This window comes from Mytilus californianus, unplaced genomic scaffold, assembly GCF_021869535.1.
Source record: "Mytilus californianus isolate M0D057914Y unplaced genomic scaffold, xbMytCali1.0.p SCAF_1, whole genome shotgun sequence".
Classification (NCBI taxonomy): Eukaryota; Metazoa; Mollusca; class Bivalvia; order Mytilida; family Mytilidae; genus Mytilus; species Mytilus californianus.
Window position 1 is genome coordinate 99,449,202 of NW_026262581.1, and position 27,129 is coordinate 99,476,330.

The 27,129-nt window shown below is 30.8% G+C and overlaps 2 protein-coding genes across 2 annotated transcripts in view; one reads left to right on the plus strand and one right to left on the minus strand.

The window, feature by feature from the left end:
- The window catches only part of LOC127727278 (metalloprotease TIKI1-like), a 39,252-nt gene extending 35,094 nt beyond the window's left edge, over positions 1–4,158 (plus strand). Inside the window, exon 7 of the mRNA XM_052234755.1 lies at positions 1,084–4,158. Within this exon, the coding sequence (XP_052090715.1) occupies positions 1,084–1,231 (148 nt within the window). The 3' untranslated portion in view covers positions 1,232–4,158. The remainder of the gene's footprint in view (positions 1–1,083) is intronic.
- Positions 4,159–8,218: 4,060 nt separating this feature from the next.
- LOC127727385 (elongation of very long chain fatty acids protein 5-like) overlaps positions 8,219–27,129 on the minus strand; it is a 31,286-nt gene continuing 12,375 nt past the window's right edge. The window contains exons 3-7 of the mRNA XM_052234763.1: positions 24,993–25,183; positions 23,955–24,056; positions 23,107–23,278; positions 17,252–17,376; positions 8,219–15,229 (exon numbers count right to left, since the gene is read on the minus strand). Of these exons, the coding sequence (XP_052090723.1) occupies positions 14,981–15,229; positions 17,252–17,376; positions 23,107–23,278; positions 23,955–24,056; positions 24,993–25,183 (839 nt within the window). The 3' untranslated portion in view covers positions 8,219–14,980. The remainder of the gene's footprint in view (positions 15,230–17,251; positions 17,377–23,106; positions 23,279–23,954; positions 24,057–24,992; positions 25,184–27,129) is intronic.

The window sequence follows — 27,129 nt, forward strand, 5'->3', positions numbered from 1 at the left end:
AAGTTACAGTTAAATTGTCCCATATGTCACAAATTTCATGTTGCAAGTCTTTGGTATTATTTATGTTCTGAGTTCGTTTTTGCAGTTCCTTTTTTAAAACCCACCAACAGTTCTCAATGATATTGAGGTCAGGACTCTGAGCTGGCCAGTTCATGCTTTTTAACCCCGTTTCCCTACGAAAATCTTGAACGGATCAGGCTCAATGGACGGGGGCATTATCATCTTGAAAAACGTAGTCATTATCGGGAAAATGACGAACAACTACTGGCCACACATTATTGTCAATAATGTCAATGTATTTTCTCCGACCTTTCTCCAGACACTGACACAAGAATCCTGCCCAATGACTACCTTGCACTCATTGCTGAAAATTACTTTACTCCAGTGTGCATTCACAGTTTTATGTAAATTTCCTCTGCAATATGCCACTCGTTTTTTCTTGTTGACCTCACAGATAAGAATTTTTTTCTTTACTGACTGCTTGTGGAACCCCTCAGAATGTAATTTACGTTCAACAGTTCTTTTTGAGAAAGGTCGATCAATGCTTTCATTAAAAATATTAGTAATTTCAGATAAAGATTTACGGCGATTTAGTTTTACACAATGGAAATGTTTTCTCATGTCCCGGTCATGAAAGGATTTTGGTCTTCCTGATCTCCGAATGTTTTGTATATCACCCCGATGTTCATACCTCTTCAAAAAACTGTAAACAGTACTCTGTTTGATGCCTGTCAATTTGACAATTTCACTTTTTCTGTAAACTGCATCATTTAATGCAGCAAGACGACTTTTCTGATCAGATGTCAGTTCTTTACCCTTGCGACCTTATTTGTTTCCATTAGCTATAATGTAAGTGCAGAGGACTATGATGTCATCACGCACGTGTCACATGACAAGCACATGTTTTTCTACAGAACCACCTATATATAGATTCATTGTCATCCTGATTGTGCCATGGAGACAACAGTAAAAACTTGTTAACCCTTCAGTGACGTGACCACCATTGTTGTTTTTAGGAATACTTATGGCGGAGTACTGTATTTTGAATAAAGATTTATAATTTGTTTCTGTTTTTTGTTGTAGTCCTAACTTATACTCAAAGTTAGCAGAGAAATATGGTTACGACAGGACAGAGAGACCAACAGACGTCCCATATTCCAGAGCAAGCACCTGTTACTGCAGCATTCAAATGCTCATTCTATTTGTGATACTATTCATTTATCATTCCTAATTGACTGTCTTTCTATTGTGTTAATATGTGCAATATAGATGTATTGTAAATGTATTCCATAATGTGTACAGTGTAGACTTAAAGCATACTGGATCAAAGAGAAAATCCATTTTTTTTTATCCTAAATAGTTTTTTTTATTTCAATTTCCCATTTTTTCCAAAAATTGGCAAAGGGAGACAACTTATAGGTATGACAACAGTTTTGTAATTAGGTACATTTAACATGAAACCAACATAAAGAGTGGCATAAAAGCACTGGTGGTTTTACTACACAGCATATAATTTATGAGTTTCTATGTGCCATTTTTGAAAGAATATTATTTAACAGTTATATAAGAATATATCTGGAATAGGACTGTCCTTTTTATTGGTTCTAAATAAATTTTCCTAAAAATCCATGGTATTCTATCAATTATATTCAAAATACACAAATACAAGAATTCATTTTATGTTATTGGGCATGATTTTTATGAGTTGCTGTTTCAAAAATATGTTTTGCAGTTTTATCATTTACTTCTAAAGCCACTATGAATATTGATATTGTTTAGTGGTTATTTTTTCTCTATGAAAACTATTATAGGGACAATATCAAGCCAAACTTTTCCTTTTTTTTGTGTACATCATTTTCAAGTTTGTAGTACATTATTGTATCTATTATTTTTAATGTCAGTTGTGATTTTCAGGATTAACAAATTGTGTATTGTTTTTGTTTTTTTGTTTATTTGTGAATATTTTTTTGTGGGAATTGGGGGATAAACAGTCTTACATCCCTAGTATTTCTCATGTCCATTTTGAAATAAGCCATTTTTGAAATTAAAAATTACAATTTGTTCAGAATTACTCCCTTTCTGAGGTGCTACTGGTTTCCAGTAATGATACAGTTAAAAGCATTTTCTTTCATTATTTGATTGATATTTATTTCATATTAACTTCAAACATAGTTCTTGCAGCAAACCAGTTCTACTTGCCACAGAGAAGATTTAATCATTTCACAATCAAAATTCAAGGTTCCTAAGATAATTATATACATGTTTATAAACTACTGACCAATAATTCAAGCCTTAGACACTGCCTCTGATTTTTCCACCTTATTAGGGCAAATAAAGTGGTTGTAGTGAGTCAAAAATAACAACTGGATTATTGAGTTTTATATACATGGCATTAAATCCAGACAGTCATTCTTTTATAGAACATTTCCATGTATTTTATTTTTCTAGTCAGAAAATGATTGAACTTTAATATTGGCATTGACATTGAAATGAAACATTTGTTTACACATTAAGACAACTGTATGATTTTAGTAGCAGTCTATATATCTTCTTTACAATTTGAGGATAGCTATCCCAAATGGTTGATTGATCTTTAGCAATTGTTTAATGCCTGTCTTTCATTAATCATCACTTTTAATTTTCAAATTCATAATTGTCCAAAGCTGACAGAAAGGATTTTAAGAATCATTTGGGATTTCTTCAACACCTTATTATGGCATTATACACCCTCTATTTTATTTATTCCATTCAGTGATTTTTTGGTCTCAACGTGAAAAATTTGACTCCACCATTTTATCTTACCTAGAGGGATAAACATCTTGTAACTGCCTCTAATCCTAAACCTTAAATAATTGAATTTATTCATTGTGACTGTTGTTCTTAAATTAGATCAATTCTCAAAAAATGCCAAAATGGTAGTTTAATTCAATTGAAAGCAAACACATGCCTCATACTACTGTGGATTCATTGATTTTGTGGATAACAACTTTTGTGGATTGTGGAAAAATTTTATTTTCAAGGATTTTTTTTATTTTTCATGGTTTTTCAATGTCTCCATATATAAGCCTATAAAGAATAAACAACTCTGGATTTAGTTCATAATACTTTAAATGATGTTGTTTTATTCTGTTATCAGAATCCTTTGGGTTAATTCTGTTATCTGTAACAAGGAAAAGTTTATCAACTTATAACATTTGTTTGATATATGTATTTGATATTGTAGCCCCTTTTCATCCAATGCTATGATATTTTGGTATATAGATTGCCAGGACCATTATCTGGACATTCTTCTATTTCTCTGGCCTTTGTTAGTCTTGTATGTTTTTTAGATTTTGGCTCGTTTATGTTTCGGAGTTTAGTGTGACGTCCATTTTCACTGAGCTAGTACGGTATACAATATTATTTAGGGGCCAGTTGAAGCTTGCCCCCAGGTGCAGGATTTTCTCGCGGTGTTGAAGACCCATTGGTGGCCTTGGGCTGTTTTCTGCTCTTTGGTCGGGTTGTTGTCTCTTTGACACATTCCCCGTTTCCATTCTCAATTTTATTGTATTTCTTTGTTCACAAACTTTTTTATTTTGATATGAGTAGGTTATCCCTGGTTTATGCACATATCATTTACATTAATATAATTAAAATTTGACCTTGAGAATATCTAGCACTAAGAATAATCAAGTCTTAAAATGTAAACTGTAGTCAATATTTAAGTGAATCAAATATGTATTCATCATGAATGTCAAGAAGGCATTATATTTTTGTGTTTTCTTAAGATTTTCTTATTTCAAATGTTAATTTTAGATTATAAATTGACAATTATTTGTTAGCAAACAAAATTCAATACTCATTGCATGTAAATATTTTTTGTGATACTAAATTATTATCAGCGATAAAAAATCCCATGAACGCAGTGCTAAGAAATAGTTCTGGGTAATTTTATTGTTTGTATTTAACAAAAACAGGTAGTTTCATTGTTATTTCTTTTCACTTGTTTATATTGAAACTGGTTGTGTTCATTGCAATATTTTGATGTAATTCATAATTTCACAGTTGTACCATGGGAGATAACTCCGAAACTACCTCAGAGTATGTTACACATGATATTTATTTAACACCAGGTGATGTTAAATAAAAATGTTTAAAAAAAAACTTGTTATTTTTGCCTTTAAAAAGTCTACTTAAGAAACAATCATCATTTAAGCACACCTTAAAGAACTTTAATTTAAGAGTTGACTATTTGTGTACACTTCCATGCTTAATTTTCAGACACTGACATAAGCAGGTGCATAATGGAAAGACTGACCATAAGCCAAAGGTGAAGGTCAGCCAAAAATGAACAAGTTGAACTAGCTATTACACACTAATGATACCCCACTATTAGTGTGTAGGAAAATATTAGTATTTGGTAAATAGGAAGTTGATGAACGAAGAATATGTTAATTTATCACACAGTATAGCATATACACTTAAAGCGTGATACCAAATTTCTGGAAGCTCTGCTATGTATATCCTGAGAAAAATATGATCACAGTTTCATACATGGCCGTAATGTGAATAAAATACATCAGGATTCAGTAACGAGGAATTTGATGAGCATTGAATTAAAAAAAGCATGCTCACATTAAGCCTGATTCTAAATTTTCAGGCAGCTCTGATTTGTAGTTCTTGAGAAAATGGAATAAAAATCTTAAAGAAATAATAAATGTAAACCAGTATATCCCCCCTCTCGTAGGAGCAGGGGTATAGATATTTCACATTACTCTGGCTTTTATTAAGTGTAAAGTCTAACGTCAGGGTTCAGTTCTTGGATGCTGCAACATGAATCTAAAATCATTCAACTTGAGCAAGAAGAGACTAATTACTAACTTACATTTTAAATTGACTCACAAACAGTGGGTGGATAAGTTCTAAGATCGTAAATTACCTACAATCAAGCTACTAGGTGTAAGGATGAATTTTAGGGAATAAAGCAGTCTCCCAAAAAATTGTCTTGTCACGACAAAAAAATAAAAATAAGAATATGTATGATTGCCAAAGAGACCACTATTATGTATGATTGCCAATGAGACCACTATTATGTATGATTGCCAATGAGACCACTATTATGTATGATTGCCAATGAGACCACTATTATGTATGATTGCCAATGAGACCACTATTATGTATGATTGCCAATGAGACCACCATTATGTATGATTGTTAATGAGACCACTATTATGTATGATTGCCAATGAGACCACTAGTCACATGACACCAAATGATGTGGATGTAGACAACTATAGGTCACTGTATGATCTTCAACTATAATCAGTTTTATGTCCCATTTCATTTCTCAGACAATGAGTAAATTACTTTAAAACATCCTGTAAGAATGCAACTATGAAGTAAAACAGTGTCATTCTAGTTACAAGTTCCTTCTTGTGTCAAATATAGAAAACTGTTCACAGCCATTGGGGAACAGAGTTACCGAAAACCAAAAGTTAAATGGAAAATTCTAATATATTTGTAGATGTAACCTACAATCACACAACTTAGTGTTAGGATGCATCTAGGAGAGTTTAATACAGGTTGAAGTGATTGTTGTATCTGTTTTTTTGTTTATTCGTTTGTTCATTCACATTTTATCGAGAGCATTTTGAATATAAAGCAGCTGTGCCAAGAGAACATGATACGCCCTAAAATATCAATATTGAAAATGTTGCAAAAAAAATTTAAGGCATTTAGAAGGCATTTAATCAGGAGCAAATAAAATGGATCTGTAGAAAACCTGCATGAGGATACCCTAAGGCATTTAAATATTTTGTCAAATATGACTGTTTAAAGTCTTAATAATTCTGGAATGACAAATCAGAATATTTTCAAATTCTAAAGCAAGTCAACATTTTCCAATCCAAACAACATTGTTTAGTTTGTAGTAATTTGATCCAAGCATACTAGAGCTAAAAAACAACATTTAATAAAATGCTCTGCTGGGCGCAGCTTGATACGACCGCAGAGGTCGAACCCTGAACAGTTGGGGCAAGTATGGACACAACATTCAAGCTTGATACAGCACTGAATTTGGATTGTAGTTAAATATTTGACACAGCATAGGTTTCTGACACAGAATGAAAGTGGTCTAAGAACTTAAAAAATTTTAATTTACCTATTCAAACCATATCATTATTATTTGCTTTTATATATAAATCAGAAATAACCAATTTAAAATGGAAAATTTTAAAGAAAAAAAAGGAAAAAAAAATCCCCCCCCAAATTTTTTGAACCCCCTTATGATTCATCACCCCAAAACTCAATCCCAGCTTTCCCTTTATGGTATGGTACCTTGCAGTACAATTTCAGAGAGATCCATACACTTGAACACAAGTTATTGTCTGGAAACTAGAAAAATGCTTGTTTTTTGGCCCAAAATTCCTAAACGTTTAGGGCAATTACCCCCAAACTCAAACCCAGCTTTCCCTTTGTGATATGGAACCTTGCAGTACAATTTCATAAAGATCCATACACTTACACACAAGTTATTGTCCTGAAACTAGAAAAATGCTTGTTTTTTTCCCCTTTTTGGCCCCTAATTCCTAAAATTTTGAGGCAATTACCCCCAAAATCAATCCCAGCCTTCCTTTTGTGGTAAAGTACCTTGCAGTACAATTTCAGAGAGATCCATACACTTGAACACAAGTTATTGTCTGGAAACTAGAAAAATGTTTATTTTTGGCCCCTTATTCCTAAATGTTTTGGGCAATTACCCCCAAACTCAATCCCAACATTCCCTTTGTGATATGGAACCTTGTAGTACAATGTCAGAGAGATCCATACACTAACACATAAGTTATGTCTGGAAGTTACAAAAATGCTTATTTTTGGCCCCTAATTCCTTAACTGTTGGTACCATAACCCCCAAAATCAATCCCAACCTTCCTTTTGTGGTATTGAACCTTATGGTAATATTTCATAGAGATCCATTCACTTAAACTAAAGTTAGAGTGCGAAAACCAATGTGTCTTCGGACGACGCCAACGTCATACCAATATACGACCGCAAATTTTTTTGTGATCGTATAAAAAATGTCTTTTATATATCTGATGGTCAAAGTCCCATAACTCTGGAATGACATATCAGATTTTTTTTTTAATTGAAGGGTTTATGTTCAAGAATTCTAACAATTATGTAAAGTTTCCAGTTTTATCAATCCAAGCAAACTCAAGTTATGGTAAAATATGTTCAAAATATACTTAAATCTGACTATTAAAGTCCTGTAACTCTGGAAGGACAAACCAGGAATATAAAAAAATTACAAAAGGTAGCTTCCTTATATCAATCCAAACAATAATGTAAAGTTTTAAGGATATCAATCCAGGCATACTGGAGTTAAAGCGCAACATGTGAAAATTGCTGTAATTCAAAGCGATTAAAGTCCTGTAACTCAGATATGACAAAGGGAAATATTTTCAAAATCGAAAAGGGAGCTTTCTTCCATGAATCCTAATGTTGTGTTAAAATTATATGTTTAAGCAAGTTTGAGTTATTGTATGAAGTGTTGATGAATAGATGGAAAGACGGATGGACGGTCATTGGTATACCATAATACATTCCATCTTTAATGGGCGTTTAAAATGTGACTGCTGTTGAAAACTAAATTGCTGAGGTGAAACTCCAAGAAATCTAATGTTAAGACATCTGAGCAATTTCAATTTCAACAAATTACATATTTTAGCTTTTGATATTTTGCATAAACAGACGAGTCATTATTCAACCCATCAATGTGTATGGAAAACAACAGGATGAAATCAAATTCAATGAAAAACAACATTTTCATTCTACATTATTTTTACTAGATATAGATATAGTTTATGCAATCAGATACAACTAGACTACAAATGTTTAGATAGGTACTACAAAGTATAATTTTGTTTCAACTTAAATAAATTTATTCAAATAAATACACCATAAAAACTTCCCTGTTATTATGTTTAATTATTGCCTCTATTTTCATTTCATATCCATTTAGATTGAAAATTGTAATGACAATGAAATGTAGTTTTCATTGTAATTTCCTTATCTATGGGAAAACAAATTATGGATTGCTTCTGACTGATTTCTGAAATTTTCACAAAAACATACTTCAGCTAGTAGATTTGAGTAATTTAATTGATAAAGATATAGCTAGGAATTTAAAATAGTAGCCCTTTCTTTCAAGAAAAATATTTTTTATTTCTTTTAGTCACTGTTTTCTAACAACTTAGGTTCTTAACATTTTTTTGAATAGGCCAAAATTCATCAAGTCAAAATTCAAAGTATTCATAAATTAGAATATGCCAATAAAATCCATGTTAACATACAGTTCTCATCCATACTACACACTTTCTATAATTCAAAATGTTAAAAAATATCACTTTCCAAATTAGACATTTTACGAAAAAATTTCAAAACATTTTTTATGATCATCTGAATCTAAATAAACTGCTTCGCCGATTGCAGCTGTAAACGACTGCAGAGGTCCAACCATGAACAGTTGGGGCAAAAATGGACACAATATTCAAGATTGATACAGGTCTGAATTTGGATTATAATTAAATATTTGACACATTATAGGTTTCTGACACAGAATAAATGTAGTCAAAGAACTTGAAATTGGTTATATGATTTGAATTTATATTCAATTGAAGATTTCTTGCTGTTGTGCAATACACTGTGCTGTTGCGCAATACTTAGTAAATCTGTTTTCAGACTATATACAAAGAATTAGCAAATTAAATTGTGACTCCCAATTTTTCTTTCAAAAATTGACAATTTCTTAAATCTTAAGGAAAAAAAAATTGCCCCCCTCCTTTTGTGGTATTGAACCTTTTGGTTAAATTTCATAGAGATCGATACACTTAATCTAAAGTTATTGTCCGGAAACCAAATGACTTCGGACGACGACGCCGACGTGATAGCAATAAACGACCTTTTATAGATCAAATAACAATACATGATATTGGAAACAAACATAACAAACAAAATCACAAAAGAACAGTTCTTTTTTGCTTCTTCATAAGCAACAATGACAAAAGTACCAGCACTAATTGTTCTGAGGTATCACAGATTTTATAGATTTAAATATGCTTATAAATTTAATTATCATTTCTATATATAAATCAATTTTGACATTTTCACCTTTTAAATACCATAATATTCAAAATAGACATTGTTTCAATTTCTTATATTCTTTAAAATGACTATCTAATAAGATCAAAAAAAAAAAAAAAAAAAAAAAACATGAACAAGAAACTCTGATATAGAGTTATGTCCCTTTTAAATATTTCTTACTGAGATTTTTTTGGCTTTGCCAAGAAATTCAGGTCTTGGTTGGTGGCATATCTACTTCTTTAAATAAATTTGAATGACCATGTTCAACAAAAACAATAAAATCTAGTTTTCTAACTGTTTACACAATGTTCTGATTTCATTGACCATCTAAGAAATAGAACTAATATAGAAATGTAAGCATCAGGTGAGAAATTATTTTCATCCCCAATCATTCTTTTACAAACTATTATATTTACTGTAGTATGAAAAATAAAGTAACTAATTATCTTTTGATTTTTAAAACCCATGATGGTAAAACACTTATATAGTGATTATCCTGTGATTTTCTTTGAAAAACAGATGTGCAAATATTTCATACAAAGTTACGTACATATATAAATAGTACAAAAGTTTATCATCTATTTTTGCAGAAATACTTCATTTCAAACATGCAATAAGTACAGTGAATTCAGCACCTGATATCATCTGAGTGTAGAACCACCACAAAGACCAATGATATACTGTAAATTCATTTCATTTATTTTTACGATTTTTGAAGAATGGACAAAGATGCAAGATTAATTATTGCGATTTCAGGAAAATCTGCATACAGGTATATGTGTCAGATATCAAAATGTTCTTATTATTGTTCCTACTCGCCCAGTCGCAATATTCGCATTAATAAAAACCTTGCCATAATTTCTGAATTTACAGTATATCCTATAGTAGTTACTTTTCCTACAAACCTACTTTATTTACATAACTTAAAATTTTGTCTAGTGTATTTTAATGGATTTGATATTACCAGTAATCTCCAGATATGAGTTTGAACCTGTCTAAGATCCATTGTTTGCTCTTTTTTGTATACATTTTGTTCTTTTTTAGTACATATTTATCATTGGTTATGTTAGTAATTCAAATCATCTCAGAATTCAGCAATGTTGCTGATTTAATTCATCAATTTTTCCCATTGACAACAAATGTTCAAAGGTAAAAAAAAAAATTTTAAATGTAATATTTTAGTTACCAAATTCTGCAACGCTGTTGAAGTTTGACATTTCCAAAACTGGTTATAAAATATCCATAAGTTTTTTATTTAAAAAGAGAATATTTATCATTTAGGTTTCATGTACTGAAAATATTTTTTTTATTTATCTTTGCAATAATGGGACCAATGCTAGTGTTTTTTCAATATCAGATGTCTACACCCAACTCAGGTTCATGAAACAATTATTTACATTTTAATACTGATATAAACTTCTATTAAATGATGATACTGTAAAAATGAAGGTATGAAATGATATTGTAAAATTCAGTGAAATAGTACAGGATCTACATGACTGCTTTGTTCAGTATTTTTAAATGGGTTAACTTTCCTAAGGGGGAAAACATTGCAGGGATTGCATTTGTGTGGCCTTAAAAAATTACATTGAAGAAAATCAAATATACATAAATAAATATTTTTTTTTTTTAACTATTATACTTGTTCTTATTACCTTAAGCTTAAGAGCTTTACAACTCACCAGGTACATAAAGTAATATTTGTAATAAACATGCAGACAGAGAATGTTAATTAATTTTAAAAGCAAAAACAATAAATTTTCTTAATAAAGAGCTGCGCCATGAGCGCATGATACGCCCGTCCCTTTAACAAGAATAAAGTTCCATTACTCCTCAATGTCATATAAAAAATTTATAAAAAACTAAAGGGAGGTTATTTTAATAGATATAAACCAGTCACCAAAGTTTCATGAAAACTGCTCAAAGAACTTTTGAGTTATTGTCTGAGAACTGGAAAATCCCCCTTTTTTAATGAATAAAACCCCACAACTTGGAAACGTAAAATCCAAAATTTATAAAAATTGAAAGGGAGCTCACGACAATAGTTATTAACAATTCACTAAAGTTTCATGAAAACTGCTCAAAGCATTTTTGAGTTATTGTCCAAAATGTTGATGACGGACGGACGGACAGTGGTATACCATAATACGTCCCGTAAACGGGCGTATAAAAAGTCAAATCATACATAGACTTTACTACTGTATCAATTTCAACACACTCTGCTTATGCCAATAATATTGTTTGATAAATTTTACAAGTTTCTATTTGCAGGGCACACAAGATTGAAATGGAACTTGTCCTCAATACATTTACAGAAATATTAGGCACTTTCTAACATTATCCTGTGTCTATTCAAAATACAAATATGTGGTCATCAATTATTTTGAAAACTTTCAATTTTGCAAGTTTAGTCTGTAAATTTTGATATAAATAGGAAAATAATTAAAGGAAATAAGTTACAATAATAATTTAACAATCATAGAAAGAAACAATCATAAACACATTTATACAATAATTGATATAAAAAATATTAAAATAAAAAAGCATAAAAACCATAAAGAGATCAATGATTATGGAAATGATGCCTTGTTACTGACCATACACACAGTTGTAGAGGAATGATGTCATGTAAGTCAATTATTTATTATTACGTGAAAAATTCTTGATAATTTGTAACACAAATTACTTTTGGAAATGTATATGGTCAGCCTATCAGCATTTATTTCTAATGACTGTAGTACTAAAGTGTATATGGAGGACTACTAAACTGTACAATGGAGGGCTACTGTCTAATCACATCATGAAGGGACATAAAAAAAAACTTATAAAACAAGTCTAAGAACACGCAGAATTAAAGCAAATATGAAAGTATTTATAAAGCTAAAGAGCAAGTCTAAGATAAAGCAGAACCAAAGCCAATATCTAGTCTTTGATAGAAAGTATTTATACAGCAAAGTATTAAGTCTCAGAATAAAAGCTACTTTCTACAGTATATGATATGACGGAATAATGTTTTATATATAATTATAAGCCTGGTATCTTTTGATGAGTTTTAATACTAAAATCAAAATAATCAAACATAACAGTCCTGAAAAATCTTTCGAAATTCATTTTGTTTACCTAAGTATTTTCATAAGATAAACACTTACAAAAGTTATTTTTCAGATATTTTGATTGTTTTAGTACTAAATTGGTTCAGCACTGAACTCTTGATTTTAAGATAAAGAAAACATTGTGTTTCTGATCAGTATTTATATACTGAGAGCAGAATTGCAGTGTTCCTATACCATTATGTTATTTTCTAATGTTTTTACTTCCTGTTATTCTTTGATATATAACATACTTCACCAAATATTCATGATTATTAAACTCATTTGAGACATTGTGATATGAAAGTTTTGTATCACTGAATTTAATTGGAGAACAATAACACACCTTTTTTTAATATTCAATGGGCATAATTTATCTATTAAAAAATTTGAACTACAATTCAGTTATCTATATAGAAAAGCAGATTAATACAATGGACCAATTCAGAAAGTCAACTTAAAGGATTTTTGTCAATGACTTTTTGTCAAATTAGAAACGATATAATCATTTTCTAAACTGGCTCATAATCATTGCACCTTTTAAGTGAAATTTAACTGCATAAATTTAGAATGCAAAAACTAAGAACATTTAAAAGAATTGCAAAACTAGTGAACAACACATAAAAAAAACTAACAAAGTAAAATACCTCTAAATAAAAGATATTGATATATATAATGTTACACTTACGACTTTTTGTTTGTGACAAAATCAATGAGAATCTATCTATTAACTTATTGTGAACCTCTAGATTGTTAACATGGTAATTTATTGTCATTAAGTAATCTAGTCAACATATATGTCATCATAATGATCAACTCATATGTACTAAAAAGGTAACTTGAACATGGTTCATGCAGAAGGAAAATTTGAAAAAATCTTATTTTACAAGTTACCATGGCAACAAACCATGAGGAAATGTCAAAACGGCCTTAAGTCCTTTCAATAAATTCAGTGGTTTAAAGTAAAAGTTCACAAGAAAGAACAAGTAAAAACTATATAAGTGAGTGATGGATAAATACATGTGACAAATAGCAAGTGATGGCAATAGCACACATATCCATTTGGGTGATGGGAGGTAAAAGGAATGCATGGAAGCACAAAATACTTAAAACAACCAAAAACAAAACCCTGGGACTTGGTTGTATGCTAAGTAAAAAAAATATAGCATGTTCTTAAAAAAGGCACACTATTTGTAAGACAATTACAACAGCAAGTATAAACAATTACATGATATATGTTTCACATGAATATTCATTATGTATATTTCTTTATTAGACTGTAATAAATTAAGGTATACGCTCATTATAATGGAACAAATGACTCCTACAAAATTAGGCATTATACAATATTTTTACAAAAAATTACAAAATTTAACTATCACTGATGAGCTTGTTTGATAAAAATGACAAATCTACTATATCACACACAAATAATCTAGAAAGCCAAACATATAATAAAAATTGTGACTTTTGTTGTTTTCAAACTTTTTGTTTACACTACAAATGGTTTTAATATGGCAATAAGTTGGGTTTTTTTTAAAATAATATGGCACAATTGTCCCCAAGTTCATTGTATTAGAAAAGTACTAAAGCTAGACCCAGTATTGTAGTATTATAATAATTTTACTGCTATCAGACTTGAGAAATTTTTAATATTGAATACTCTTTCTTCAGTCTATCAGTTTTTTTTTAAGCCTACAGTATTTCATCAGAACTTATTTAACGAAGATAAATGTACATAACATAAAGATATACAATAACACATATAATAAACAAATTTCTACTCATACAATAGTAAGAATTGATAATGACATAACTGACAGTAATAACTAGAATTCATAAAGTATGCACTCAAGCCTTCGGTATATATAGGACACTTTACATTGGTAAAATCTATTACAATTTGTATGCTTGTGTTGAAATTATATTATTTATCATTTATGATTGGACAACTTTGGTAGACATTGTTTTAAGACATAAAAACAGTAAAAATGTTTTAAACTGTTTATATGTGAAGAAATTATGCGTTGTAGAAATGTAGAATTATTATGCAGAAAAATGCATATTTAAAATCTTCTTAAAAAATAATGATTCTGAAATTGCACAATTATAACAGAAATTATTTTTTGAAGGAGTAGAAATATTTATCATTGAGTTTCTCTTCAACTCCTTTGACCAAGTGTTTCAAAAATCATTGAAATCTACAAAACTAGCTGTCTATAACAGCAGATGTAATGGCAAGTTATAGAATTATGTCCCTTTGTATACCAGTGGACAAACTTACATTCAATCTGTCTGGTGATACATTTTGACAAGTTCTAATAAATAAGTGATCTGATTAAAAGCATATTCATTATTTTAAATTGTGATGCATATAAACAGACCTAAAGGGTTGCTAGTAAACTCTTTCAAAATGAAGAAGATTTTTGTGACCACAAAAGAAAAATTAAGTGCAAATTAAATCAATTTGTTTTAATTTCAATGAAGAGAATAACATATGAACATTTACCATTTTACAGATGACTCATGAGTGAAAATCATATCATTTCCTCTTAATCTTATTCAAGTAAAAATAAATAATTAAAAATGTTATCACTTTTTTTTCAAATTTACTGAGTCAAAAGTCTTTATGATAAATATTTATAATGGTTGATGAAGTACATGATACCAATACCCTGTAAGGTTAATTTGGAAAACGATACTGAATTTCATTTATCAACTGTAAAATATTACATTCTTATGTCATTCTATCAACTAAGATAAAACTATGTTCAATCTAATTTTGCATAACCATTGGTAAGGCCATTAGAATGACTGTTCCTACTGCCATTAGATATATTCACACCATCTTTCTTTGCTTTATCCATCTGTCTCTGATTATAGGATTTCATGTAGAAATTACCAAATAATATTAACATAGAAATCATGTAACAAGTCAACATATACTCTCCAATCTTTGGAAAATCACAACGTGTAAAAGCACTCTGTAATGTGTGTAATAGAATAAGCGTGAACTGTGTCTGAAATAGATAAACAGAACAAACATGTTATTGGTTCCAAAAAATTAGGGTGAAGGTTGGTAGTGGAATAGTCTACAGCTTTATTGCTTCATGTACAGGTCAGTCAACAGTTTCAATAAAATTACAGCCCGACAGAATGATTTCAATAATAATTGTTCATTAAAGGTTGCTAAGTGAAATTTCACATTCTTTATGTGCCTTTCCTATGTCCGGAGCCTGTAGTTCAGTGGTTGTCGTTGGTTCATGTCTGTCTTATTTGTTTTTCGTAAGTATTAGATGTAGGCATTTCATATCTGAGGGCTGTCAGCCCCGAAGATATGAGGCAACTACGTCTGATTTACACAAAATAAATAATTATTTTATCATTTCTATTGTTCTAAAAAGAGCAATTAGTTTTGATAAAGCAGGAAAAGTGACATGATTTAAAATTTTCCAGACTTTTTGTAGTTATGGATTTGGAATAAAATCTATTTGCGTTTATTTTTCTGTCAAATTGATACTTTATCATAGCTTTTGTGTGGCAATATGAATCGCTTTACTATCTTGTCTTTTTCTGGTTTAATTGCCAAAACCTGTATTTTTTGCTGATAAATGATCACACTTCTATGTAAATTGTTTTGTTATAATTAGGCCTTTAGTTTTTTCGTTTAAAACTATATCGGGTCTTTTATAGCAGACTATACAGTATGGGTTTTTCTCATTGTTGAAGGCTGTAATTGCCTATAATTGCTTACATCCACTTCATTTGAACTCTGGTGGATAGTAGTCTCATTGGCAATCATACCACATCTTCTTATTTTTATATTACACTGATGATAGGTTTCATTAAAGGTTGCTAAGTGTACATAGACTCACAGTAAGGTTTCATTAGAAATCATTAATTGAAAGTCTGATAGTAAAGGTGCAATAGAGGTTGTTAACTGAACAGTACAGTTTCATTAAACGATATGAGAGCAAAAACGGACTGTTACTTATATGCATGTCATTTGGACTCTGGTGGATAGTTGTCTCATTGGCAATCATTCCATGTCGTATTTTCATACTGATGGTAGTTTCATAAAAGATTGTGTGCTTATAGACTGACAGTGCAGTTTCATTAAAGGCTGTATGTGTACTCAAAGACTGAGGTTTTGTTTTCACTGTATGCCAGAACTGTAATTACAGACAAAAGGTAGTTTCATTTAAGGTCATATGAGCAATAACCAACTAATGGTATGTTGTAGTATACTTACAAACAAGCAGTACATTTTCATTTAGGGTCATAAGATTAATTACAGATTGATATGGTTTCAAGGAGCATCAAAAGTGCAATAATTGATTACAGTAGGGTTTCGGTAAAAGTTTTAAGTGGAACTACCAACTAACAGTATGGTTTCATTAAAGTTAATTAGTGCAATTCTTAACAGGATTTTTTTTTAAACATATTGTTTGATTCTTGATTTCTTATAAAAAATATTAACTTTTCAGAAAGGAAGTGAAAAACAATTATTTTTTCCGTTTAAAATTGAAAAAAACAAAAAAAACATCGAGTTTAAAAAAAAAATCTTGTTACTATAAATAAGAAGATGTGGTATGAGTGCCAATGAGACAACTATCCATCCAAGTCACAATGTGTAAAAAGTAAACAATTATAGGTCAAAGTACAGCCTTCAACACGGAGCCTTGGCTCATACCAAACAGCAAGGGCCCCAAAAAGACTAGTGTAAACTGTATGTTAGTGTTTAACAGATTGTGACACTATAATAAACTATTTACTCACTTACTTCTGTTATTGAAAAAAATATTTTGTTTGTGAATAAAGTCAAAAAGAAATGTTTGTCCCAAGAAAAGAAAAAACCTTCACAAGAGATAAATAGTTGGTTCTGAAGGATACATCAACAAAAATTCATAAAGTTATATGTAGAGAAAACAAAATTAAAGTATTATCAAAATAAAATATGTGGATTTTGTCAGCAAAGCTGATCATAAATGTGAACTGTAGGCATTTGAAATAAAAAGAAAATTTTAATATGTAAAACTCACTAGCTGAAATTTAGTAATATACTTTTTCCACCATAATTTTGACCGCATGGAAGGAATAGCTGCTAAAGCATAATAAGCATACATGACTACATGTACTGAACAATTCATACTGCTTGACATCCATGCTGAAAAGAGGAGAAAATGTCACAATTATTAAAAATGTTTTGACATTCTACATTGTGTCCTACTGTGGATGCAAGCATATAATATAACAGATGAAAAAAATTCTCTAAAATTAAAAACTGGAGGCTCTAAAGAGCCTGTGTCTCTCACCTAGGTCTACGTGCATTTATAACAATGGACACTCTCCAACATTTTGGCAAGAATAGAATTCATGACAAAAATCTCTTTTTTGTTGATCTTGTATTGCTGATAAATTTTTGCTTGTAAACAGTTTCTCTCTATCTTTTTTAGTATTTGCCCAAAACACAGAAAAGGGTCATATGAAACAAGTTTCTTGTCATTTTAATGTTATTGAAATTATTGAACCAATGCATGCATATATACTTAACTAAGTCCTGTATGCACCTTTTTATACATTTATTACATAAAGTTGAGAATGGAAATGGGGAATTTGTCACGACAAATAATATTTCATTCAGTGATTCTTGATCCCAAGCCAATTAACTTTCGAGTTTGTTGCAGAAGTTTACTTGATCGTGACAATGATAAACAATTAACATAGATCACACGGAGTTGTGAACAATAGCGAAATTAATAGAGCCATGATATTTTTTTTAATTTTCCATGCATTCCCATTTTTTTAATTAATTAGACAATATACGTATAGTGTCTTGAAATATGAAATTTATTTGTACGAGGCTGAGAAACTGGGGGAAATGCGAGGTTCTACCGAGCATTTCCCACTGTTTCGTGCCGAATACAAATAAATTTCATATTTCAAGACACTATACGTATATTGTCTTTATACTGAAATCGATAAAAAATATCAAAAATAAAATACGTAACAAATAAATTGTTAAAAAGAAAAAAAAAGTGTTCAGAATTTCCCTTTTGGGGTACCATTGTTGGGTATTTCCCTTTATAGCGTAGTAATTCATAAAGTCCAGGCGATAAGACATTGATATTTTTAGGAAATAGAAAGAGAAAATGAACTAGATTAATAACAGAGTGACATTTAATAAATATGGTATGTAAATCAACAATTTGAAGACATAAAGAGTTTGAATTTATAAAAGTTTGACAAATGTTACTACACGTTGTGATCTAACGGAATTTGGCGCGCGGCCATTACTGTTGAGGCGGTTTGTCCATGTAAACATTGAGGGAGTTGATGTGGAGAGTAGCGCCATAAAACATGGAATTGATACGGCTGGACATATTGGTTTGCGAGCTAATGGAAGGTGCCATCATATCAAGGTTGTTTTGTTGGTTGACAGGTTGAGACAAAGATGAGAGGACTGTTGAAGCTGTTGTGCACGGTAAGTTTGGCCCGGTGGAAGTGTGACAAGTTTCCTCGCTGCTTGTATTACTTAACAAATTTGAAATTTTTCTCTGTTTGTTTTCTGAAATTGAACTGTAACTGTTTATGGAATTAACATTTTTGTGACCCGAAATTTGCATAATGTCCGTGTCAGGAATTTCATTTGATCTTAGTTTCTGAACAAGATACTTTCGGGCACTGTGGTTTGTTAAACGCTTGTTTTCATCTAACCCTCCTTCAATCTTCATGGTTTTAACTATTGAACCCATTTTTCTCTCTCCTATTTTCTGTCGAAGAAACCATATTTGGGAACGTGTGTCGGCCAATGAAATTGTGCGTGGCGCCAAGTAGAATGGGTCCTCTGCATCACTGAAATTTTGTGGCCTCTTTGATTTATATACTTCATAGTACTTTATTGGATCATGATCCCCTTTTGTTTCATATATTTTAGGCGACACTTCTCTAACGTCTGCAACATTTGCCCCTGTTCGAGTTTTTGTCTGCCTTTCATTTAATTCTAGGTATTTTGTGCCATCAGATGCCGTGTTTAAAGTTAAATCTCCCCAACTGAAAAAAAAACAACATCGTTATCATATTTTTCACAATTTGAGAATAATAGTTTGATTTATTTATTTATTCACGAGTTACACCAGTGGACTTGGTCAATCGCAGTTAACAATGTCATGATATCAGACAATCCGTTCTTACTTTGCGGTAGATTGCCAATGAGACAACGATCAAACAGAGACCAAATTATGTGTATGAAAGCCTTCTACAATGTATAAAAATCTATAAAAGGCCAAAATGTCATATTTGGACGAGAAAACCAAATGTTTTATTTAAATGTAGACTTTATTTCATGTTTGTTGTGTATGTATTCTTACATGTATGCATTATACTCCCTTCACCTTAATTAAGTGACTAGTCTCATTTTTGTATTTATTTTATTTTCAGAGATTCTGATTTGCTAGCTGCAAGAATTTGAACACCATACCATTCACTAACTAAGGAGTAGTTATGTATACATGTCTGAATTTGATTCATATTTGTGAGTGATGAAGTATTGTGCTAGAATTATTTATAGAATTAAAAACTCCAAGCTGTGACAAAAACTTTTTCTACTATGATGCAAAATTTCACTCGCAGTAGTTTATTACAGATGAAAGATGTGTCACAAATATAGAGAATTGTACAGAATGAGACGCTATTAAGTTTATTCATCAAGTGGATTTATATGCATGTATTATTCAGTGAAACAAAAGCGACCACCAGATGCAGTTTGTACACTAAATATGGACTTCGTAACTGTTCGCCACAAAACATGTATAACTATGCGGTCTGAAAGTGGCCTTAACCACCATCAATCAATCAACATATAGATGCATTTTATGTACAATGTATGTACATTGTTTATTCACCTGAAGTTAGAAAATTTGATTACACTCGAGCAAATGTGCAGTAAAAATGATCCGTGTGTTTTCTAAATATTTTATAAAAATAAAATGTGATTTATTCCTGTGAATATTTCAGCTTTTTTATGCTTGTTTAAAAGAAACGATGTGATGTGATATGATTGCCAATGAAACAACTGTATAGACGAGATCTAGGAGAAAATGGTGTGTGATTTATGACATACATGTATGTCATATCGCTTTAATATTGTTCTTTTTTTTATGTAAGTTTTTTGAAATTCTCTGATATTTTATTTTTGATATATTTTATTGATTTCAGTATAAAGACAATATACATATAGTGTCTTGAAATATGAAATTTATTTGTAATCGGCACGAAACAGGGGGAAATGCTCGGTAGAACCTCGCATTTCCCCCAGTTTCTTAGCCTCATACAAATAAATTTCATATTTCAAGACACTATACGTATATTGTCTTAATTATTCCTGTGATTATTTCAGCTTTTTTTATGCTTGTTTAAAAGAAACGATGTGATGTGATATGATTGCCAATGAAACAACTGTATAGACGAGATCTAGGAGATAATGGTGTGTGATTTATGACGTACATGTATGTCATATCGCTTTAATATTGTTCTTTTTTTTATGTTAGTTTTTTGAAATTCTCTGATATCAATTTTTTATTGCATTTAACAATACCTGTCTCGGAACTTAAATATTATTTCATATAAAAACATACCGAAGTGAGTAATGTTCTGAGACGCCTCTTAGTCCAAATTGAACACAATTGTTCAGCCATACTGTGTTGAGGAGGGCTTTTGGAGAATTGTCACCAAGAATGTTCTTGTCAAATAGCATGCTGATCTCCTCATCTGTTAATGGCTGGGCCCTTTTAGGTTTGTTGCCCTTGCCTTTTTGTTTTAATAGTTTTTGCTTTGCCTTTAATGTTTCTCTAGTAAGGTGGAAACTCTCATCATTGTCATCTCCCATGATAGAGTGACCATATTTGTGACGCCTGAGTTTTCTCTCGACACTACTTATGAAGCCACGGATAGTCGACGGTTCATACTCTTGGCCATCTTTTTTTCGTACAGTAAGAACAAAGTTAGAAAGAAGAGAGTCAAGCTCAGCAACTGGTATTGTTTGTATTTCTCTAGTTTCATTTTTCTTTCCAAGAAACCTGGTAACCAATGCTAGGTCATAAAATGATTTCTTTGCAGTGTTTTTGTTTTGTTGCTTATCAAGAAAGTTTTGTACACCAGTTTCATCAAGATGTAAAAAATCTTCGTCAAACTGTTTATCTTCAAGTTCCATGTTTTCATGTGTTGTGTTTGGAACAGTTGGAACAGCTGCAATACATGTATTTGCAGTGTCAGTGGTGTGTGTATCACTATCAAGGGAGTATTCAAGACCTATTTCAGTACTTCCTTGATCAGCCAGCATATCTATTTGGATGAGGACATTTTCTAGATCTTCATCAATATTTTAAGATACATCTTGTTCATCTTCTAACATATTTAATGGAGACCACAGGAGATTGAAGTTTGCAACTTCGTCTGACATTTTTCTGGAAATTTTAGCAGACGAAGTTTGGGGGGAGGGTTTATGGCATTGGAATATGTTGGCTTTTCAAGAATCAATTGAAAATGTCAAAAATTATAAAAAACAAATATATAATTGGTTCAAGAAAACAAAACTATCGAATCTATTATTATTTTTATTATTAACACTGACCGTTGATCGACAGTTTAACGATTGTTGACACAATTGCCATGGAAGTGACGTGACATTGTTGAAATAAAGTAGTTCCGGTAAGTAGGCGTGGCTAATAGGTCAGTCGAGGTCATTGACGTATAAAGCTTACGTTTATACGTATAGCTTTATCTGTATAGTAAAATAGCTGATTGCAGTATAAACTTCCTTAACAGTTGTTGAATGTTTTGGTGTATTTAATCTGTGTCTAAATAATGAGTTATTACTATATATCTTCCAGTGCACATTTGTTCACATTCTTTCATCACAATTTTCCCCTTGCACTTGCACTGAATGATGGCTGAAGTTCTAACGAGAGGTCTAATGCATACAGGAAAATATCGGCAAATTAGAGTACGGGAAGACAATAATTCAATAGTTGTAACTTATGCAGAGTATAAGTAATGTTTATACAGGAGGAGTGGTTTCTTCCGTGAGATGGGACAGTCAAAGGTCAATGCATACAGGAAAATATCGGCAAATAAGATTACAGGAAGACAATAATTCAAAAGCAGTACATTTATGAAGATTTTGATAATAGGAAGGATTTTCTTTGACAAGAAAGTTCATGTACACTTGTTATATAGTAATATAAAAAACATTCATTTTTTAAAATTTATATGACTTTAAGGACAATCACTCCTTTAAAGAGTCTACTAACGATTTCTCAAAAATTATACTTATTTGTAGATCTTGTCATGCTGATTATATTTTCTATTTAAAGTGTTTATCTATGAGATATGGACAATAGGTAGAGCTCAACATACTGAAAAATTTCTGCCCTTGTCAGATTTTCTTCAAAGCAGTAGACGAATTTGAATTTTACCCCTATTTTTAGCTATGTCGTCCATGATCGTTTGGCAGGCAAGGTCATTGGACACATTTTTGAAACTTGATACCCCAATGATGATTGTAGCCAAGTTTGGTTAAATTCGGCATAGTAGTTTCAGGAAAGAAGATTTTGGCAAAAGTAAACGGATGATGGATGCCAAGTGATAAGAAAAGCTAAAAAAAGTGTTAAAAAATAGTCCAGTTTATAGTATGTCCTGTAGCAGAATTATGTTTTAATAATCTTACATGGAAGCAAAAGTATTTTATGTAACTGCATATACTGGATTTGGGTTACAAATTTTCATTTCAGAGGAATGGTAAAATTCTGATTTACATTAAAAAGCATGTTTCGATTTTTTCTATCAAATATACTAGATAATTCTGTGTTATGTAGAGAGAAGTGCTATGAGTACTTACACTGTCCTCCAGGCATATATGTCATAACTATCCACCAGACCATCAATATAGAACTATGATGATATACATGTAGATAGGTTATCTGGTTGTCCTTCTTTCTCAGGATCATTAAAAATGTATCCATAAACTCCAAAATTTTAGACAGGAAATATATGTATAGGACATTGGCCAACTAGAAAAAAACAACGTTATTTAATGTCAACACACGTTTATCAGTTAACATAACTGAATTGTGGATTATTTAGCACAACAAAGAAAAAAGTGGAAATGGCTAATAGCTTCATTACTGTAAGCAAATTAATACACGTAATATAAAATTCCAATGGACAATGCAGAGTTGACAATTGCAGAAATCTGGTAAAAAAGCAGCATAGATTCATTGCTATTATATACATGCTAAAAATCTAGGGGAAAACAATTAACTCCTTCAATAATGGACACACACAAAAATTTGATCGACGACTTAAATGGCTGGGTTGCACAGATTGTTTCTTAAACAATGGAGAAGGGTCTATACTGAAAATTTAAATATATGGAAATATAAAGAGAGAAAATGAGAAATCTTTAAACAACTCCATCAGCACAGCCTTAATGGGTTTTCAAACTCTCTTTGCAGTTCCAAAGATCTGGTTTAAAAACAATAATTGTTACATATACCATCTTTGAAATCATTAGCAGAAAAACCACTAAGTTACCATGTCTGGAAAAAAGGGGAAAAATAAAACAATTCCATAAGGTGTCCTATAATTGCTTATATCCACTTATCAGAAATCTGGTTGATAGTTCTCTCATTGGCAATCACACCACATCTCCTCATTTTTATATAGAACAATATTAAGACTACAAACCCTCATTTCTTTAGGATCTTTGTAAGCTTCTGAATGCTTGTATTTAGCACAGAATGGATTACTTGTACTAAAATATCCTATTAGGTATGAACTGTACAATATCTGTAAAAGAATTTATTTCATTCAGTGAAAAGTAGTAGTGAAAAAAAAAACAAATCCAGGAAGTAAATAACAGTATGTGTAATAGTGACCAAAACAAAATCTGTGAACACCATTTGAAGATGCAAGCTAAATATTACATAAGATGCCTTGAATTTGCAATTATTTTCTGAATATCTTGTTTCCAACAAATTCAACAGTAATTTTGTTTACTTGAAAAACTATAGTTTGTTGGTGATTTATTATTTACTTTACATATCCATTGCACTAACTTTAATCCAAAGAAATCTAAAAGCATTTGAAAATTGAAATCCCAAATTCTTCAAGTGCTTAATATTCCAGAATTATAACTTGGAATGAAATGACAAAATTATTTTGAAAGATATTAATACACTGAATATTTCAGAATAACAACGGAAACAAAAAACACATAACACATTACATGGATAAATTTGTAACATTTACAGAAAATTTACAATGGTTATTTAGAATCAAAGGACAACCCCATCATCTCCTGACTGTCTAGATTAATAAATAATCTGCAATACAATAAATTAGCAGTTTTTTCCTCCTCAGAAATTTTTTTTTTGTCCCAATTACATAATTATTTACAGGATTTTCAATGTTTTTTTTCATGAATATATTTTCTCATTCTTGTTCATTGTTTATCATTTTTAATCATACCATGGAAATAAAGAAATGATTGTTAGTAATGACTGCATAAACAAGAAGATTCCAAACAGTGCAATTTTAGCCCAAAAAACAGTAATTGACAGATAGTTTGAACTATTGGTGAAGTTTTCCAAGCTATGACTGTCTTGAATTTGAAGTGAGTTAGGATAATTTTCATTTGCTGAACCTTTTACAGATTTTCAAGATGATAAATTTTCAAGAAGCCTTTGTTGTTTTTGTAACTGAAAATTGTATACCGGTACTTACTTCAAATGTCATATAAGCTGATAATATAACTAGAAACCAATTATATATAATCATAAATGTCTGTAATTCATAGGGTTTTCTATTCTTCATAAATTTTGGTCCTTGCCATACTATGAAATAGTAAGCCAGTATGATAAGTATTACATAAATAGGATTATCATTCAACAGGAACCAGTTTCTTGTTCTTGGATCTGGAAAAGAAAATTCAGAAATCTATATAATATATATATATATAATATAAGAAAAATGTGTGGCTTATAAGCTTAACATTAATGTATCCATTCTTATATGATGATCTTTTTTCAATTCCAATAGATCTTGAGGTGCAAGTGCATGACGTCACAATTAAAATTGCAACTACAGTTGTATTTTGAATGACAATTTGGATCAAAACAGACATTTCTGTTGGTGTTATTGGCTAGGAAATTAAACTAAAGGCTCTAAAGAGCCTGTGTCGCTCATCTAGGTCTATGAGCATCTTCAACAATGGACACTCTCCAACATCATACCATTATATGATCCCAAAATTTTTTTTGCGGTCGTATAAAAATTGTCATTAAAGAGTAAGAACTCCAATCAGGAGTCGACTGACAATTTCAGATATGTGCACTGATTTGTAGATATAGTCTTGCTGATCATTTTTGCTATTTAAAGTGTCTATCTATATATAAAAGTTTTCCTTATTTATAGATCTGGACTTGCTGATCAATTTTGCTTATTTAAGATTCTATCTATCTATCATAGATATAAGACAAAAACACAAAAAATTGGTAAAAATTGTCATTAAAAGGTAACAACTCCTAATAAGGGGTAGTCAGTCAATTTCAACTTTGTTGACTTGTTTGTAGATCTTGTCTTAGTGATAATTTTGCTTATTTAAGTTTCTATCTATCTGTTATAGTTTTTTTCAACTACTAGGCAAAAAGGCAAAAAATTGATAATAATCTTCATTAAGGGCATGGATGACTGACCTTTTCAACAATGAAACTTATTGGTAGATCGTATCTTGCTGATCATTTTTACGTGTTAAAGGATCTATCTATCTACTATAGTTTATCAGATATATGGCAAAAAGGCAAAAAATTTGTAAAAATCCTCATTCAAGGGCAATAACTCCAAAAAGATGTCATCTGACAATATCAACTATGCAGACTTACTTGTAGATCTTGTCTTGCTGAACATTTTGGCAGTTTTAAGTTTCTCTCTATCTATTATAACTTTCAAGATAATAGGTTTAATCAAAACTAGAGGCTCTAAAGAGCCCGTCGCTCACCTTGGTCTATATGAATATTCAACAAAGGAAACTCTCCAACATTGTAGACAAGAAAAGAGAATTCATGACAGAAATCTCTGTTTTGTTGATCTGGTATTGCTGATAATTTAGTCTGTTTAGTTTCTCTCTATTTTCTTTAGTTTTTTGCTCAAAACACAAGAGAGGGTAAAAAAAAACCTTGTTTACAGGGCAATCACTCCTATAAAGAGTGACAGTATATATATGGCAAAATTTGATTTGTTAGTAGATCTTGCCATGTTGATAATTTTTTGTGATTTAAAGTGTATAATTATCTGTTATAATTTTTATCATATAAGACAAAATGCCAAAAAAATGGTAAAAATCATCATTAAAGGGCAATAACTCCAATAAGGAGTTGTCGGACGATTTCCTTCATGGTGTCATGATTGTACATCTTGTCTTGCTGGTCATTTTTGCTTATTTAAGTTTCTATCTATCTATTATAACTTTTAAGATATAAGGAAAAAACGCAAAAAATTGGTAAAAATCATCATCAAAGGGCGATAACTCTAATAAGGCGTCAACTGACGATTTCAACCATGTAGAATTATTTGTAGAACTTGTCTTGCTGATAGTTTTTGCATTTCAAAGTTTTTCTTTATCTATTTTAGTTTTCAAGATACATGTAATAGGCAATAAATTGCTTATCCAAGCGCAGCTGGATAAGACCACGGAGGTCCAACCCTGAACAGTTGGGGCAAAAATGGACACAATATTCTCTCTTGATACAGGTCTGAATTTGGATTGTAATTAAATATTTGACACATAATAGGTTTCTGACACAGAATAACTGTAGTCAAAGAACTTAGAATTGGTTATATAATTTGAATTTATATTCAATTT